This window comes from Geotrypetes seraphini, chromosome 1 (assembly GCF_902459505.1).
Source record: "Geotrypetes seraphini chromosome 1, aGeoSer1.1, whole genome shotgun sequence".
NCBI classification, from domain to species: domain Eukaryota; kingdom Metazoa; phylum Chordata; class Amphibia; order Gymnophiona; family Dermophiidae; genus Geotrypetes; species Geotrypetes seraphini.
In genome coordinates, this window is record NC_047084.1 from 512,691,866 (window position 1) to 512,708,992 (window position 17,127).

Below are 17,127 nucleotides of genomic sequence, written 5' to 3' on the forward strand. Positions count from 1 at the left end.
TGGATTCTTGGCTGCTTTTTCTCCATTTTCTTTCTAGTTGCCTGCATTGCCTTTTGAGTAGGAGTAGTTCGTTGTCAAACCATTTGTTTATATGAATTTATTCAAGCATTTTTCTCTCTGTCCTGGTAGGCTCACAATCTAATGTACCTGAGGAAATGGGGGGATTAAGTTACTTGCTCAGGGTCATAAGGAGCAGAGTAGATTTGAACCCACAGCTTCAGGGTGCTGATGCTGTAGCTTTAACCACTGCACCACACTCTCCCCTCCCAGACACATGCAGAACTATACTGTAAACATTCAAAAGATGGTCCCTGCTAAAATAAATAAATAAATAAATGACATGTTCAGGGTTAACCAGTCATTTTCAGTGGCACTCAACCAGCTAACGCTGCTGAAATTAACCAGTTAGTACTAAACTCAAAACCAACTATTTGGGGGTCATTCCAGGGACGAAGTCAGCACTTGGCACGTTAACTGCTGATATTCAGTACTTATCTGCCAGGTTAACCACATAAATAGGGCTGCATAAATGTCAGTTCTATCTATATATGGTAGTCTATAGCCACTGTTCCCTCTAAGCCAGTGGTCTCAAACTTGCGGCCCATGGGCCGCATGTGGCTAGCCAGGTACTATTTTGAGGCCCTTGGTATTATAAAGAATGATTCTTTATGGAAAACCTGTGCCTTAAGTGTCCGGCGGTTGCATCCATCGGTCGCTGTAACCTCACGCAAGCGCTTTCCTGTGTCTGTACATGATTGTGAGGTGGAGTCCAATCATGTGCAAACGCAGGAAAGCACTTGCTTGAGGTTACAGCAGTGAGGCGGGCAACGTTCCAGAACGTAATGTAACCATTGGAGGCAGTGCAGCTTGTACATGTGTCCAGTGCTGGAGGAGGTGAGAGCTGAAAGCGGATGCGGACGTGACCACCGGACACTTAAGGTACAAGTTTTCCATAAAGTATCATTCTTTATAATACCGAGTGCCTCAAAATAGTTGGTCCAAAATCTTGGCTCATGCAAGATACTTTGGTAGTTTTTCACTTTCTGCATGTTGCACTGCTTTCAGCTGTGTATAGCTTAAATTATCAGAAGCAATTAAGGAAAGATTTATAAACTATATTACAACTATATGACAACTTTGCATGAGGTAAAACTCGTTATAGTTACTATAATAAGTTTTACCTCATGGAAAGTTGTCATCTAATATAATAAAATGGTAAGCCGCGCATGCGCAGTTCCTATGCGTGCATCCGTTTTCCGTGAGCTGTAGCTAGGAAGTGCGCATGGCCGGCTTACAGTCTTCTTACCCCCCCCCCCCCCCGCCGAGGTGTATGTCGGCCGTGGCGGCCCGAGGCGGATGTCGGCCTTGGCGGCTGCTGGCCGCCTGAAGCTCGCTCACTCTCTTCCTCCCCCATGCGCACTTAAGAGAATGTGGGTAGCTGACAAGTGCTGTGTCCATCCGTGGCCGGCAGCTTATGTGCATGCGCCGGCTTGGCGCACCAGAGGGCAAGATGAAGGGGGTGCGGAGCAGCGCTGGTGGCAGCAGTGTCCGGTAGGGAACACGTCCATGAGTCCCCCCTCCCGTACCAACCGCTGCTGCTCCTGTTTGAAGTGCCCTGCTGAGGTTTGCGGCCAGCAGTAGCGAACCTCGCAGGCCGCTCTCCACATGGAGCATGTTCCCTCTGATGCAATCGCATCAGAGGGAACATGCTACCATATGGAGAGCGGCCTGCGAGGTTCGCTACAGCCGGCCGCGAACCTAAGCAGGCCACTTTGAACAGGAACAGGAGCGGCAGCGGCAGCAGCAACCATGCATGGATGGAGTGAGGGTAAGAATGGGAGGGGAAGCGAAAAAGAAGGGCTATGGAGCAGACAGGAAAGAGGGCGGCTTTGGGGGGAGGGGTGTGCTGGGGGCAGACAGCAATCGGGGGGGAGGAACAGATGGGGGCTACGAAGCAGGCAGGCATTGCACAACAGGGGGAGAGAAAAAGGGGGCTGTTTTGGGGGATGGTTGTGCTGGGGGCACACAGCAATCATGGGAGGAATAGACGGGGGCCACGGAGCAGGCAGGCATTGCACAACAGGAGGAAAGGGGGCTGCTTGGGGGGAGAGTTGTGCTGGGGGCAGACAGCAATCATGGGGGGGAACAGAAGGGGGCCATGGAGCAGGCAGGCATGGCACAACCAGGGGCAAGGGGGAGAGGGTGTGCTGGGGGCAAACAGCAATCGGGGGGGGGAGGAACAGAAGGGAGGCCACGAAGCAGGCAGGCATTGCACAACAGGGGGAGAGGGAAAAGGGGCTGCTTTGGCAAGCAGGGGGGGCCAGGGAGACAGACAGAAAGAAAGATGCACAGACAGGGGACCTGGGAGAGACACAGACACAAAGAATGACAGACAGACAGCGTCCAGGGAGAGAGAGAGACAAATTAAAATAAAAAACAGACATACAGACATCTATTCTAGCACCCATTAGTGTAACAGGCTTAAACACTAGTTTCTTTAATAAAACATTAACTATATTTTTTTCTGTGGCCCTCCAAGAACCTACAAATTAAAAATGTGGCCCTCCAAAGGGTTTGAGTTTGAGACCGCTGCTCTAAGCTGTGCATGTCATCCAACTGCACTGCTGCCAGTAGAGGGTGGTACTTCAATATTATGTTTTCAATCACTAGGACAGGCAGATTCCCTGGAGTCTTGCAGAGCTTGCCTGTCCCTTACTATTAAAAATATGATACTGAAACAGCACCCCTGATGGCAGGACTGGAGGTGGAGAACTCCTGCTCAGCCTAGAGAGAACAGTGCCCATAGCTGGTTAAGGGCTGAATATTGCACTTAGCCAACTACGTGTGTTAGCTATTTTATAATTATGTACATCGCTTTGTAAACAGATTCAGCGATTCATCAAATATTTAATAAACCTTGAAGCTACACAGACTCAATCATTCAGATTCAAAGTTCTGATCACTGCCAGCTTGAATACCAACCCCCTAGAATTTTACGTGTTCTGTAAGACAAAAGATTCTCTGTTGGTCTCCTGGAATTTTAATTACTTCAAGATTTACAGCACAGAAACACGTACAAATGAAATGCTTGAGAAGATAGCTAGTGAAAAATAAGGGAGGGAAGATACAGTTCCCAAAATGAGCCTTTATGGGATTGTCATCTTTGGCCAAATGTTCCTCCTTCAAAGCGTGCTGTTATCTGAGTATAGAGATCAAAGTACTTCTTCACAAAGCAATTTCCTACAACCTACTTGTTTTTACAGTAAAACAGAGTAAGGGTCAGCTGAAAAAATCAGGAATGGGCATTCAAATTCCACTCTGGTTCTTGAAAAGAAGCATTATTAGGCAATAATGTTAGATAGGTGTACAAGGGGCCGCTGAAAAGTTCTCAGCCCAGGCATGAAGAGAATGATGTGGAGCCATGAAGCTTACAAGTTATTCCACACTATTCTTGACACATTTTGTTTCATTTCAAATCACTGAAACAAACAAAAAGTGTGGCATAACTTGTAAGTTTCATAGCTCCACATCATTCTCTTCTTGGTTGGGCTGAGAACTTTTCAGTGGCTCCTCGTATTGTGATATCATAATGCCTCATTCCACCAATTCCTAAAAGCCATCCTCATCTGTGATGTCACAATGACTTGGTTTCCCGATACCTAAAGTGATCATTAATTTTTTTTTCTCAAAAGGAGACATCTACTAATTTTCAGTCCCACCCCCAATCCCACTCTAGCCCCGCCCCACCCCCAATTTCTTCCATTCATTTTTCAGGTGCCCACAATATCTTATTAATTCATTTATATTTGTTTTATTTTTCAAAGAGGCGGACGACTTTAAAATACGCAATGTCACCTCAGTAACAACTATAGAAAAATAGATAAATATAGTGCAAAATATAGACAGCAGATATAGATTCACAAAACTTCCCCCTCCCCCTCACTGCCTTCCAGCATTTGTCCCCCTCGTTGAACTGCTCCTTTGTCCCCAGCAACACTCCCCACATCACTATGTCCAATATCCCCCCCAACCTGCATCCCCTCTGTTCCCTCTCCACCATCATATGAAACTCATCTCAGCCTTCTCCCCCTTCCTGCCTTCCAGCATTTGTCCCCAGCAGCACTCCCCACATCACTATGTCCAATCCCCCACCTTGCATCCCCTCTCTTCTTATTTGTGGAACTGCTCCTCTTAGGCTTTCCAACTCTTTGAACTGCTCCTTGCTCCAGCACTCCTGGATGGTGGATGATGGCCCAGCACTCCTGGATGGCCCGGACCAAACAGCTTTGAAACGCTGCATGTTGCTGACCCACAAGCCTCTCTCCGACATGAACTCTGACGTTGGAGAGAAACAGTGGCTTACCTAGGGTATGTGACACCCGGGGTCCATCATTTTTTGACACACACCCCGACCCCATCCTTGGTATGCCACTGCCACAGGGTAACAGCAACTCTTCAAAACTTTACTACAAATGCTCTTACATGAACGAGGACGTACAAAGGCCAAAGCAGAAGTGCTTACAGAATTTGTCCAATTTGCTTCCGAGAGATTTTTTAAATTTTTTATTCAGCATCCAGTACATAAAATCTCCCAGAAAGCAGGGATGTGAAAATACAGGCAACCCCCTGGGTAAAATACCTAATACAGTATTAAAGCACAAGGCAGAAACCCCCCAAGTCGACCACCAACAAATACAAACTACCTCTTAAGTAGTACAGAGTGATGCAAATGATACATTTGTCACAGAGTGAGGAGAATGATTCACTTCTATTGGTTGGAGCTATGAACCTACAACTTTTGCACGGGAGTTTGATGGACCGGATGGAATTCACCCGAGAGTCTTAAAGGAATTGAAGGTTGAAACCGGAGAGTTATTGCAAAAACTTGCAAACCTGACAATCAGAACTGGACAGATACCGGACGACTGGAGGATAGCGAACGTCACCCCAATTTTCAAAAAAGGATCGAGAGGGGAACCAGGCAACTATAGACCTGTGAGTCTTACGTCTGTCCCCGGCAAGATGGTTGAAGCACTGATCAAGGATAGCATAGTCCGACACTTGGACGCACACGACTTGATGAAACCCAGTCAACATGGATTCAGGAAAGGGAAATCATGTTTGACAAATTTACTCCAATTTTTTGAGACCGTAAACGAGCAAATTGATAGTGGGAAGCCAGTGGACATAATATACCTGGACTTCCAGAAAGCGTTCGACAAAGTTCCACACGAAAGACTTCTCAGGAAACTACAAATCCATGGCATAGAGGGGGATATACAAAAATGGATAGGCAAATGGCTGGAAAACCGAAAGCAGAGAGTGGGCATAAATGGGAAGTTCTCCGACTGGGAGAAAGTGACTAGTGGTGTACCCCAGGGCTCGGTACTTGGGCTGATCCTTTTTAATATTTATATCAATGACCTGGAGGAAGGAACATCCAGTGAGATCATCAAGTTTGCAGACGATACAAAACTATGCCGGGCAATCAGATCGCAGGAGGATAGAGAGAAACTCCAGAGCGACTTGTGTCGGTTAGAAACATGGGCGGAGAAATGGCAGATGAAGTTCAATGTGGAGAAATGCAAGGTAATGCATTTAGGCAATAAGAATAAGGAATACGAGTACACAATGTCAGGTGCAACTCTGGGGAAGAGTGAACAAGAAAAGGACCTGGGTGTACTGATAGATAGGAGCCTGAAGCCGTTGGCACAATGCGCGGCAGCGGCAAAGAAGGCAAATAGAATGTTGGGCATAATAAAGAAAGGAATCTGGAGTAGATCGGAGAAAGTTATAATGCCGCTTTATAGGGCAATGGTCAGACCACACTTGGAATACTGCGTCCAACATTGGTCTCCCTACCTAAAGAAGGATATAAAACTGCTGGAGAGGGTGCAGAGACGAGCAACAAAACTGGTGAAGGGTATGGAGAAACTGGAATACGAGGACAGACTTATAACACTAGGATTGTTCTCCCTTGAGAAAAGGAGACTGCGTGGGGATATGATCGAAACCTTCAAAATACTGAAAGGAATCGACAAAATAGAGCAGAGAAGATTATTTACATTGTCCAATTTGACACGGACTAGAGGACATGTAATGAAGCTAAGGGGGGACAGGTTCAGGACTAATGTCAGGAAGTTCTGTTTCACTCAGAGAGTGGTTGACACCTGGAATGCCCTCCCAGATGAGATTATTGCGGAATTGACCGTCCTAGGCTTCAAGAGCAAACTAGATGCATATCTCCTTAAGAGAGGCTTATAAGGATATGGTGGACTATAAATTAAGCCAGGTGTACACCTGGCAGGGCCTCCGCATGTGCGGATCGCCGGACTTGATGGACCGAAGGTCTGATCCGGAGATGGCAGTTCTTATGTTCTTATGTCCAGTTTTTTTCCCCCTGGCTAGCAGCAGTCATTGGCTACAGTGCAATATCCTGACTCTGCTGATTATATTTTGGTGGTTTGCTGCAATTAGCAAACCTGGCTCTCTTTACTGTGCTGTACAGGAACTTTTTACATTACCTACGAAGTTTTCCAAAGTGTCTTAATTTTCCGAAATCCCCCTTTGCTTCAGTCTCTGCACTCACATTTTGGGACTTGAAAACACGTTGTACCATCCTTACTACGTCAGGCAGGTCCCTGGCCACAGCCCCCTGCTGATAAGTCACCAGGCTGCCCCCCGAAGAGAAGAGCCACTCTCCTTCACTCGCATTCCACCCCATGAACAGAGAATCCGAGTTCAAAAACGTGTCCTGCACTGGCATCCTGCCTGCTTATACTGCAGCCCACAACCACGTGGTGTGCTGCTGCCACCGGAAGGCAAATTTTATATCCGCGACTCAGCACCTCTCCCTGGAAAAAAAAACCCTCCTCATATTACCGTCAAACTCATACCTGAGGTCGCCTACCATCAATCTCGCAGGGTGACCCGTCAAAAGCGCCCCGACAATCGCACACCGACCCGTTCTTCACTGACACAACCCCTCCCCCTTGGATGCGTCCTGCCTTAATCGGAAGCGGAAGTTGCGTTAGAGCAGGTCAAAGCAGCAGTTGCTTGTAGGAGGTGACATCGTGAGTGGAATGCGCGTGTCCCCAGCTGTTCCAGGGTTTTGAACTGGACCGTCCCATTATTACATCGCTCTCGCCACTTTCCAATTAGAGGGACATTTCGGCATCCCGAAGCAGTGCATGGGGACAATGGGACATGTTGTGTAATAATGGGACGGTCCCATTCAAAACGAGATGTATGGTCACCTTATATATACCTGTGCCCATTTACTAGGTGCATTTGCCTCGCTGAAACGAGAAGTGTGAAGAAAAATGTGGAATAATGCTGTTACTATATCTTATTTGGATACATTTCTATGTAAGGTGTCTTTTGTTTATTCTTATTAAACCTATATTATATACAGCAATTGGGTTGTTGGTGTATGGTCATTTAAATACATTGGAGGTTTAGCTGCTGCTTTCAAGGTCCTGACCCTTTTTTTTCCTCCCTCTCAACTCACAATTTTCCCTCCCCCCAAGGGCCAACCTGGGTACCGGGTCCGAGGGAGGGGGATCTTGAGGGCTGGAGCATGGCCCGCTCATGGCAGCTCAACCCTATAATGCCCATGCCCCCTCCACTCTGCTATATTTGGGTTATGCCCCCCTCCCCGGGCCTACTGAAGTACCTGGTGGTTCCACAGGAGTCTTCATGGTAGAAGCGCAGCTTTTTCATGCTTGGCTCCTCGCTGTTCCCTTCTAAAATGGCAGCCATGACCTTTCGCTGGTGCTTGCGGTATTTCTTGTAGTACTGCGCGAGGTTGTGGCAGGGAGTAGTAAAAAGGCAGGAGCAAAAGAGTCATGCTCCTGCCATGAAGACCCCCGCTGGACCACCAGGTACTTCGGTATGTCTGGGGGCCCATGGGAGAAGAGCCGCAGCTTGCCAACACTGTCCTAGCCCATGCAGCATCTCTTTCCTCCCTCCCCACACCCCCTCCCAACGTGTGAAGCATCTCTTTAACTTCCTTCCCACTCACCCCAAACTCGTGCAGTCTTACCGGCCTTTTTCTATAGGCCAATGGCAGTGTTCCTTCACTTCTAAATATGCTACTGGCAGCTGACCTGAAAACCTTCCCTCTGATTACATCAGAGGAAGCCCTCTCTCTGATACAAAATATATCAGAGGGAAGGTTTCCAGGTCATCTACCGGTAGCACGGAGGAACGAAGGAACGTTGCCATCAGCCTGAAAAGAATGAGCAAATGGGGTTACATGGGACCCAACGCCAGAAAAAAGTACCATCCCCACGGGATCCCCAGACAAAAATGACCCATCCCCACGGGATCCCTGCAAGTGTGGAGGGGATCCCCATTGCCTCTGTTGCAGCTCTCTGTTCTATACAGGCAGATTATATGATACATATGAGAGAAAAGACATATATCAATCGTTTATTACATTTGTTATTGCTCTATTTATGCATTGCACAACATCATATATATTTTTAACTAGTCTTTAAGCCCGTTACATTAACGGGTGCTAGAATAGATGTGTCTGTCTGTCTGTGTTTCTTTATCTCTCTCTCCTTGGCCGCTGTCTGTATCCTTCTGTCTCCCCCTCCCTCCCCCCCAAATGTCTCTCCATGGCCCTCTTCTGTCTTCCCCCCAGAGCAAAGCTGTCTGTCCCCTTTCCCTATCTCTCCATGGTCCCTTCTGTCTCCCCTCAGCACACACACCCCCAAAGCAGCCCCCTATCCCTCTCCCTGTCTCTCCATGGCCCCTTCTGTCTTCCCCCCCAAAGCAGCCCCCTTTCCCTCTCCCGCTGACTCTCTCTCTGGCCCCCTTTCTCTGTCTGTCTTTCTGTCCTTCTCCCTGGCCCTGTGTCTTTCTTTCTTTCTGTCTCCCCTCTCTCCCGCTGTCTGTCTGTCATTTTTCCCCATTTCCCTGTGCAGCAGCATTTCCATCCCACTTCCCTATGCAGCATTTTCCCCACTCCCTCTTTCCCTTTTCTTACCTTATCTTCCCTGCTCCGTTCAGCCCCTCCCCCTTCTTTTACTGCCGTTGTCGATCCGGCCTGCTTCTGACCCTCCCACCGCCAACAAACCTCGGGACTCCAGCCGCGTGGGCAGCACTTTAAACACGCTGCTTCGCGGCCTTCTACTGGCGATTTCCACTGCCGCGTCTGTCTCCGATGATGTCATCAGAGACGCGGCAGAGGAAATTGGCAGAGAAGGGCGAGAAGCAGCGTGTTTATAGTGCTGCCTACGCCGCTGGAGCCGGGAGGCAACGGAGAGGGCAGGGGGTGCTAGCGGCTGGCAGCAGTGGAGAGCAGGGAAGGGCGCACATGCCACTTGTCTTGCCTCACGTGAGGCCAGACCGTAAGCCGCGCATGCGCACTTCCTATGTGTGCTACAGCTCACGGAAAACGGACGTACGCATAGGAAGTGCGCATGCGCGGCTTACCGTTTTATTATATTAGATTGTACGAATAAAAAATTAGAAATGTATCTGAACTGAAGAAAGCTTGGGATAAATACACTGGATCTCTAATGGAGACGAAGGAATAGTAGATGGCATGGATAGACAGACTAGATAGGCCATAAGGTCTTTATCTGCCTTTATTTTTTTCTATTTCTGTTTTATTAACAGCTTTTCATCTTTGGTGGAGTAAATGAAGAAGTCAACTTCAATGACATTATGGGAATGAAGCTAATTAACCCTTCAGACAGAAAACCAAGTAGGTTAACTGTTGCAGTTCTGAAATTCTATATACCGCACTGTGCATCCAATCCAGAGCAGGGCAAGAAAGGTTTGGTTCATTTTTCCTGATTTTCAGATGTTTTTTCAGTTCATCTCCAATTCAAAAATGTGTTAGTACACATTAAAAGCTTTATAGTACTCACTAAGGGGCCTTTTTACTAAGCAACTAGTACTAGCACAGACCCATCTTTATGGCTGCTAATCATTAAAACCAGCCAGTGTGGTTAAAAACCTGTGCTAGCTTCCTAATGTTGATAGAAGCGTGTGGTGAGCATGATAGGATAGAATGGAGTGGCCAGGTGTGACAGCTAGAACACAAATTGGTGTCATCAACTAGCTGTCACAACTGCTGATGTTTAGTAATTTCATTCGTTAGTTGTTAGTTAATTTGATTCCCTGTTTATTGAAATCTTATGTAAACCGAGTCGAGCCCCTAATTTTAGGAGATGACACGGTATACAAATCTAAGGCTTAGATTAGATTAGATGGCTACACAGCACTACCTCAAGAGGTGCTGTTAAGTATAGCTGTGCACCACCAGGTCGTATGGGTGCTGCTGAACATGGTCTCATGTCGTAAGTGTCTGCTCTGCAGGGCCGGCATTAGGGTCAGGCAATCAGGACAGCTGCCTTGGGCCCCAAGGCTCTGGGGGGCCCCCGTGGGCCGGCATGTCTTCCCCCTTCTCTCCACACTGGTCCAATTTCACCCTTACCTTCTGTCTCGCTTAAAAATCCACCAGCCTCGGCAGCGATTCAGAAACATTGCCTGTGGCTCCCCTTCCTGCTTTCCGTCTGCTGCGGTCCACCCAGACGGAAACTGGAAGTTGTGTCACAGGGGAACAGACCGCAGCAGATGGAAAGCCCCTGACATGCCCATGCTCCCTTTTAGGTTGCTTGCTGTGGGATTTAGGCATCCAGCGTTATAGAACAACATACAGTCAGATGCACGCACAAACCCTAAATTAAAGTCAATAAGTGGTTGTTCGGATCCAGTTATTGCTTGTTAATGGCTCATTATCTATTTAAGTTGCACATGCACCTCAGAAGTGTGCCCAAATGTGGAAAGACAAGAATCAATGGGGCTGGATGCTCTGATTCTGCTTTAGCCACATTAAGAGATTTTCAACGTCTTTCCATTTTGTCCGTTGCTAGAATGGGGATTACAGTGAACAGTGGAACATCCTGGTCTAGTCATTCTGGTAGAACTGAATTGGCTTAGGAGACCATGGTAAGTAGATCTCATTTGTCTCAAAGTGGTACAGACTCTCAGCCTTCTGGTTCAGGGGCTGATGCTTATGAACATTTAATCTTGGTTTTATCTTATGGTCTGGCTCATGAAAAGCCACACTTGGAAGCAAAGGGATTATAAAGAGGATGTCATGACAGACAGCCTTACTACAGATGAGAATTGCAATACTGGAATAGACCAAAGATTTATCAAGCCCAGTATCCTGTTTCTAACAGTGGTTAGCCCAGGTCCCAAGTACCTAGCTAGATACCAAGTAATAAAACAGATTTTATGCTGTTTATACTAAGAATAAGCATAATATGCATAGGAGGTAAACTTGCATGGTGTATTCTAGAATCTGGAGCATTTTTGAGGCTTGATGCTTGGATAGAGCCCTCTTCTCTCTTCGGCTGTCAATGGTGCAGATTCTCTTCTTCTTGCAAGAGGGGCACAAGAAGAGATTGGCAATCATTTCATTAAAGATGCATATGTTGGTTCTGGCATGCTATTGAGGAATTGTGTTAAAAAGGCACCCTTATCTTCTCATCTGGATGTGGTTTGTTTTCTGTGAGGTATGAATCTTATTAGGTCTTGCATCCTTTTTGCTGTTGAAAGTGACCCTTAAGAACCTTACACTGAAGATTGTATTCCTGTTAGCTGTTAAATCGATGAAGTAGATTTTAAAACTACAGGCATCATAAGAACATAGGAACATAAGAATGGCCTTGGTCCATCAAGCCCAGTAGCCCGTTCTCACGAGGGCCAATCTAGGTCACTAGTACCTGGCTAAAATCCAAGAAGTAGCAATATTCCATGCTACCGATCCAGGGCAAGCAGAGGCTTCTCCCATGTCTTAATAACAGACTATGTACTTTTCCTCCAGGAATTTGTCCAAACTTTTCTTAAAACCAGCTATGCTATCCACTTATACCACAACCTCTTAACTATTCTCATCTTGTCGAGAGCCATTTTTACATCAAAACATTTCCTTCCTTTTTGCTGGCATTTCATATAAACCAGCTTTTGGTTTTACCATCATTTCAGAAGGAGGAATGGGAGGAAGAATTTTAGCCTCTCCATTTTCTAGATGTTTGTTGGTCAGTCTTGCATTATTTGGAGGTAACCAATGATTTTCAAAGGTCAGATAGATTGTCCTGTTCAGTGGAACTAATAATGGTACAGCATTGAAGGTTACTATGTCACAATGGCTTAAAAGGGATAATTACAGCAGCCTATATACTCAAAGACAATGTGCCTCCTAGAAAAATGAAAGCATACTTGACCAGAGCTATGGCAACCTCTTGGGCAAATTTGCATGCAGTATCTGCTGAGCATATTTGTAGGGCTGCAATCTGGTCTTCTCTTTATACTTTTGCTAAACACTATCAGCTGGTATTCTGGCCAGGGAGGAGTTAGTGTTTACTGCCAAAGTACTTAGAGAAGCAGTTGCAGAATCCACTTCCACTTTAAAGAAGTTTTCTTATGTCCCATTGGTTCTGGATTGGTATGAATAAGAAAGGAGAAATTTGGTCCAATTTCCTTTCTTTGATTCCTACAAGACCAGTTCAGAGTCCTTTCCCTGTTTGCTCTGTTTCTTCCTGTTCTGAATAAGAAGAAGGTTGGTAATATAGTTCACTCTTCACATTTATGTCTTTAGGTTTGTTTGTTTTTCATGGCATCCTGGGTTCCTTCTTTTGGGGAGTGATACTGAAATACTGCTTGAGTAAAATGGTGTGGTAGCTGTGTTAGTCCACTTTTATCTTTATAATTTTTATTGATTTATAATATATATCACAAGTAATACACTTATTACAGAAATACAGAACATAAATTTTTTCCAAGAAATAACATATCATATAGATAATAATCCAATTCCTTTCTTAGAACAAAATTAGAGAGGGTAATCCATTAAGTTCCATGGAGAGAATAAACAGGAAAATTAAATAATTAATTACAGGAAAGCTGACTACGTTTGACAAACCCCAAAAAACTTAAAATACAGCTGATTGTCTGAGTTAAATTACATTACTTCAGAGATCTTTTTAAGGTCAAGAAAGGCTCTCAATTGGGATGGTAAGTGTTAGTCCACTTTTAAAGGTAATATCTACTATAATAAAACGCTAAGTATGCATGCGCACTCTTACCTGCGTGCTATTTTTTCCGTGATCTGTAGGTCCCTGGCTGGCAGGAGTACGCATGCGCGCATAGCTGTGGCAGTGGCCAATTGACTGAGGCAGGAAACACGCCGCGACTCCCCCCTCCCGCCCTCACTCATCCACTGCCAGAGAAACCTTGCTAGGGCTGGCCGCAGTGGACTGTAAGGCAGTCGTTGGGAAGCGGGCAGGTGCTGGGGGAATTTGCGTGTACCGAATTGGCACTTGGGGGCAGGAAGATGGGAGATGGGCCTTAATGGCCTTCCGCAAGCATGCCGGTGTGAGCGGCAAACCAACTCCAGCGCATCCACTGCAACCAGAACGATCTGCCTGAGAGCGGCCCTCTAGCGAGGTGTTTGGAGGAGGCAAGATGGTGAGAGGGAGAAGGGGGAGGGAGAGAGATGGACATGAAAGGGATGCTGCTGGACAGGGGGAGCAGGGAAGAGGTGCTGGACAGGGGGGAGGTAAAACGAAGGGAGAAGGGCTATTGCTGGACAGGGGGAACAGTGAAGGGGTGCTGCTGAATAGGGGGGAGGAGGTAAAAGGAAGGGAGAAGGGCTGCTGCTGGACAGGGGGAGCAGGCAATGGGTGGTGGTGGATAGCCGAGGAAAGAGAGAGACAGAAAGAAAGATAAAAAGACAGAAAGCGGCCAAGGAGAGAGAGAGAAAGAAAGACACACACACATCTATTCTAGCCCGTTAATGTAATGGGCTTAAAGACTAGTATAGAAATAAAATGAAACAAAACATATAGGAAATTGGACTAACTTAATGCATTTTTTGATTAGCTTTCAAAGATAGCCCTTCTGGAAATTTTAAGACAATCCAGGAACATAAGGTCTTTAAAATCAAAATGATAAAATATTTTGACACCCAGTAGACAGGACTTAACAAAAACTTTGGGTTTCTTTTGCATTACAAAACATGAATTTAAACTGCTTTATCACTTTGCTATCACCCATCCATATCTTTGTCTCCCACCCACCTAGCCCTCTCTGTTTCTTTCCTTACTCACCCCTCCCTCTTCCTGTGAGACTGTCACTGGAATGCTTTCATGTTTCACTTATGTATACTGATATTTGTCAACATTTACTTATTTCTGATCTGAAAAAGGTCTACCCTTCAAAAGCTAATAAAAAAAATGCATTTAGTCCAATAAAAATGGTATCACCTTATCTCCTTTGTTTTATTTTATTTCTATATTTTACCTGAAATACTGCCAAACTGGTGCTGCAAGATACTCTGTGTAAGGTAGAGCTTGTAAGTGATTGGTTTCTGTTGCCCGTCTACTGGTTGATGGGTATAAGCCATTGATTCTGAACTGAAGGAAAGAAAATTAGCAGTTAAGACAACATTTCTTATGTGTTTAAGATATATGAGGTCTAATTAAGTGCTTAAAATTTTCCAAGCAGAAAGCATAAACTGAATGTATATCCCTATCTGTGTTAGTTTATCTTCTGCTTATACATGGGCTGTAGAAAATTGGAAATAACCATGGCCCTAACTAGGTGGTGTTTGGCCACACTGTGTGGGTTGTCTTTTGTTAAAGTGTATTCCAATGTGCATTAGAGTTTGTTTAGGTCTGTTCCATTGAATTTTCAAACAATGAGGTTCGAAGGTATAATGAGATTGACCTCTATGGCAGAGAATACTGTTTGGTATGTTAAATCAAGAACAGCGATGGTTTCTGTTGCGGGAGTAAAACTATGGAATTCTCTCCCTGGCATCCTGAGGACCTGTTCAGACCGGTTACAATTTAGGAAAATGTTAAAAACACAACTGTTTGTGGAAGCCTTCCTTTAAAGTTATGTTAGAGAGAGGTACCAATGAAGATTTTGATGACTTGTGCTCTAGAACCACAGAAGAATGATGATATGTAACTTTCCTGCAGCTGACTCTTCAGCCCAGTAAAGGGCCTCTGAGGAAGCACCGCTGCAGTTCCAGTCCAGCAGGGTTGAGAAGAAGGGAGCCGCCATCTTCCCTCCTTGCCCTACCAGTCTCAGCTGCCAGAAGCCGCAATGGGACCTTGACTCTGCCCCCTACTCCAGCAGCCTACTCTTCAGCCCTGTAAAGGGCATCCAAGGGAGCACCGCTGCAGTTCCAGTCCAGCAGGGTTGAGAAGAAGGGAACCGCCACCTTCCCTCCTTGCCCTACCTGACTCAACCGCCAGAAGCCACAACCGGACCCTGACTCCGCCCCCTGCTCCAGCAGCCGACTCTTCAGCCCAGTAAAGGGCCTCCGAGGGAGCACTGCTGCAGTTCCAGTCTGGCAGGGTTGAGAGGAAGGGAGCCACCATCTTCCCTTCTTGCCCTACCAGACTGAGCCGCCAGAAGCCGCATCGAGACCCTGGCTCCACCCCCGTGCTCCAGCAGCCACCCCCTCAACTCCATCAGCCGACCTTTCAGGTCTTCGAAGAGTTCCTCAGCAGCCCTTGAACGTCTCAAGCCGGCCCAACCGGGCCCATCAGTCCAACGACCTCACAACTGATAGCCCTTCTCAACTTATGCGAAGACACCTCCAACCCACTCCAATCACCCTCCTAACATCTCTCCAGTCCCTCAACCAACCCACCAAGCTGCCTCCACCCGGAGCTTCCACTCTGCAGCTAACGGCCTAGCTCTTAGGCTGCTGCAGGATCCACTCTCATGACACTCTCCACAACAAAACTCATGTACGTTGTCCTGCTGTTCTCCGTGCTCTTAACAAATTGGAAAGCAGCAGGGAATTACATATCCCCAATCCCAGTTGTGGCAGAAACCCACAGACCTCACCACTCAGCCAGAAATCTGATAGACTGCTCATCTTACATCCACAAAAGCATCCCCCCCACGTGGGGAAAAAGATCATCTCCCAGACCAAGGACGACACCTCACAACCCCTATCCTCAACCAAGTAACATCCTCTACCCAAAGAGTACCACCAACTCACACACAAAGTACACCTCAATAGCCTATGCATACATGAACATTAGATCGATTGGCCCAAAGGCAGACCTAATAAAGGACTGTTAAAGAACAGCTAGGTTGTCTGTTCCTTGCTGAAACCTGGCTAACCTCTGACTCAGAACCCCACATAACAGAATTCTGTCCTAGGGGTATAAACTAGAGGTGGTCTACCGAGAGAAAAAGCAAGGGGGAGGACTGGCCATCCTAGTCAAAAACAGCCTTAACATAAAAATACTAGACAAATATTCCACTCATCACATGGATCTTCTCGCCTGCCAACTATCAGATGACACACTCAAAGGCTCCATGACCTGCCTTCTCTGCCACATAAGGCTAAAAAAACTGCGGATGTACTCACTGGAGGAACGAAGAGAGAGGGGAGACATGATTGAGACCTTTAAGTTTATTACGGGACGTATAGAGGTGAAGGATGATATCTTCTGTCTTACAGGGCCCTCGGTCACCAGAGGGCACTCGCTGAAAGTCAAGGGAGGGAAATTTCATGGTGATGCCAGGAAATACTTCTTCATCGAAAGGGTGGTCGATCATTGGAACGAGCTACCTCAGCAAGTGATTGAGGCCAACAACGTGTCAGATTTTAAGAGAAAATGGGATATCCACGTGGGATCTCTAGGGGAGTAAAAGTCAGGGAGTGGGTCATTGGTATGGGCAGACTTGATGGGCCATGGCCCTTTTCTGCCGTCAATTTCTATAACACCAGGAAAATGGAGTGCCACCAAACAGGAACTCGAAAACTTCATTTTCCAGAACTCACTAGTGTCAACACATAACCTGCTCCTCAGAGACTTAAACCTTCACCTTGAAGACCACTCTTCCAAACAAGTTGAAAGCCTACTCTCGTACCTCAAAGCACTATCCTACCTGATACTTAACCCCCAACCCACTCACGAAAAAGACCACCAACTTGACATTGCTGCATACATGACCCAACATCCCAACACACCAGAAATCCACATCTCAAAGGGGGCTTGGCATTGCTCTCTCTGGTCAGACCATTACAAATACACCTTCAACATCAATTGGGCTCAAGGCAAAAACAAA

The 17,127-nt window shown here is 46.3% G+C and overlaps 1 protein-coding gene across 3 annotated transcripts in view; it reads left to right on the plus strand.

Moving 5' to 3' along the window:
• LOC117352255 (kelch domain-containing protein 3-like) overlaps positions 1–17,127 on the plus strand; it is a 171,106-nt gene that overhangs the window by 113,401 nt on the left and 40,578 nt on the right. For all 3 annotated transcript variants that reach the window (XM_033928622.1, XM_033928605.1, XM_033928614.1), the window contains exon 13: positions 9,631–9,718. In XM_033928622.1, coding sequence (XP_033784513.1) covers positions 9,631–9,718 — 88 coding nt within the window. The remainder of the gene's footprint in view (positions 1–9,630; positions 9,719–17,127) is intronic.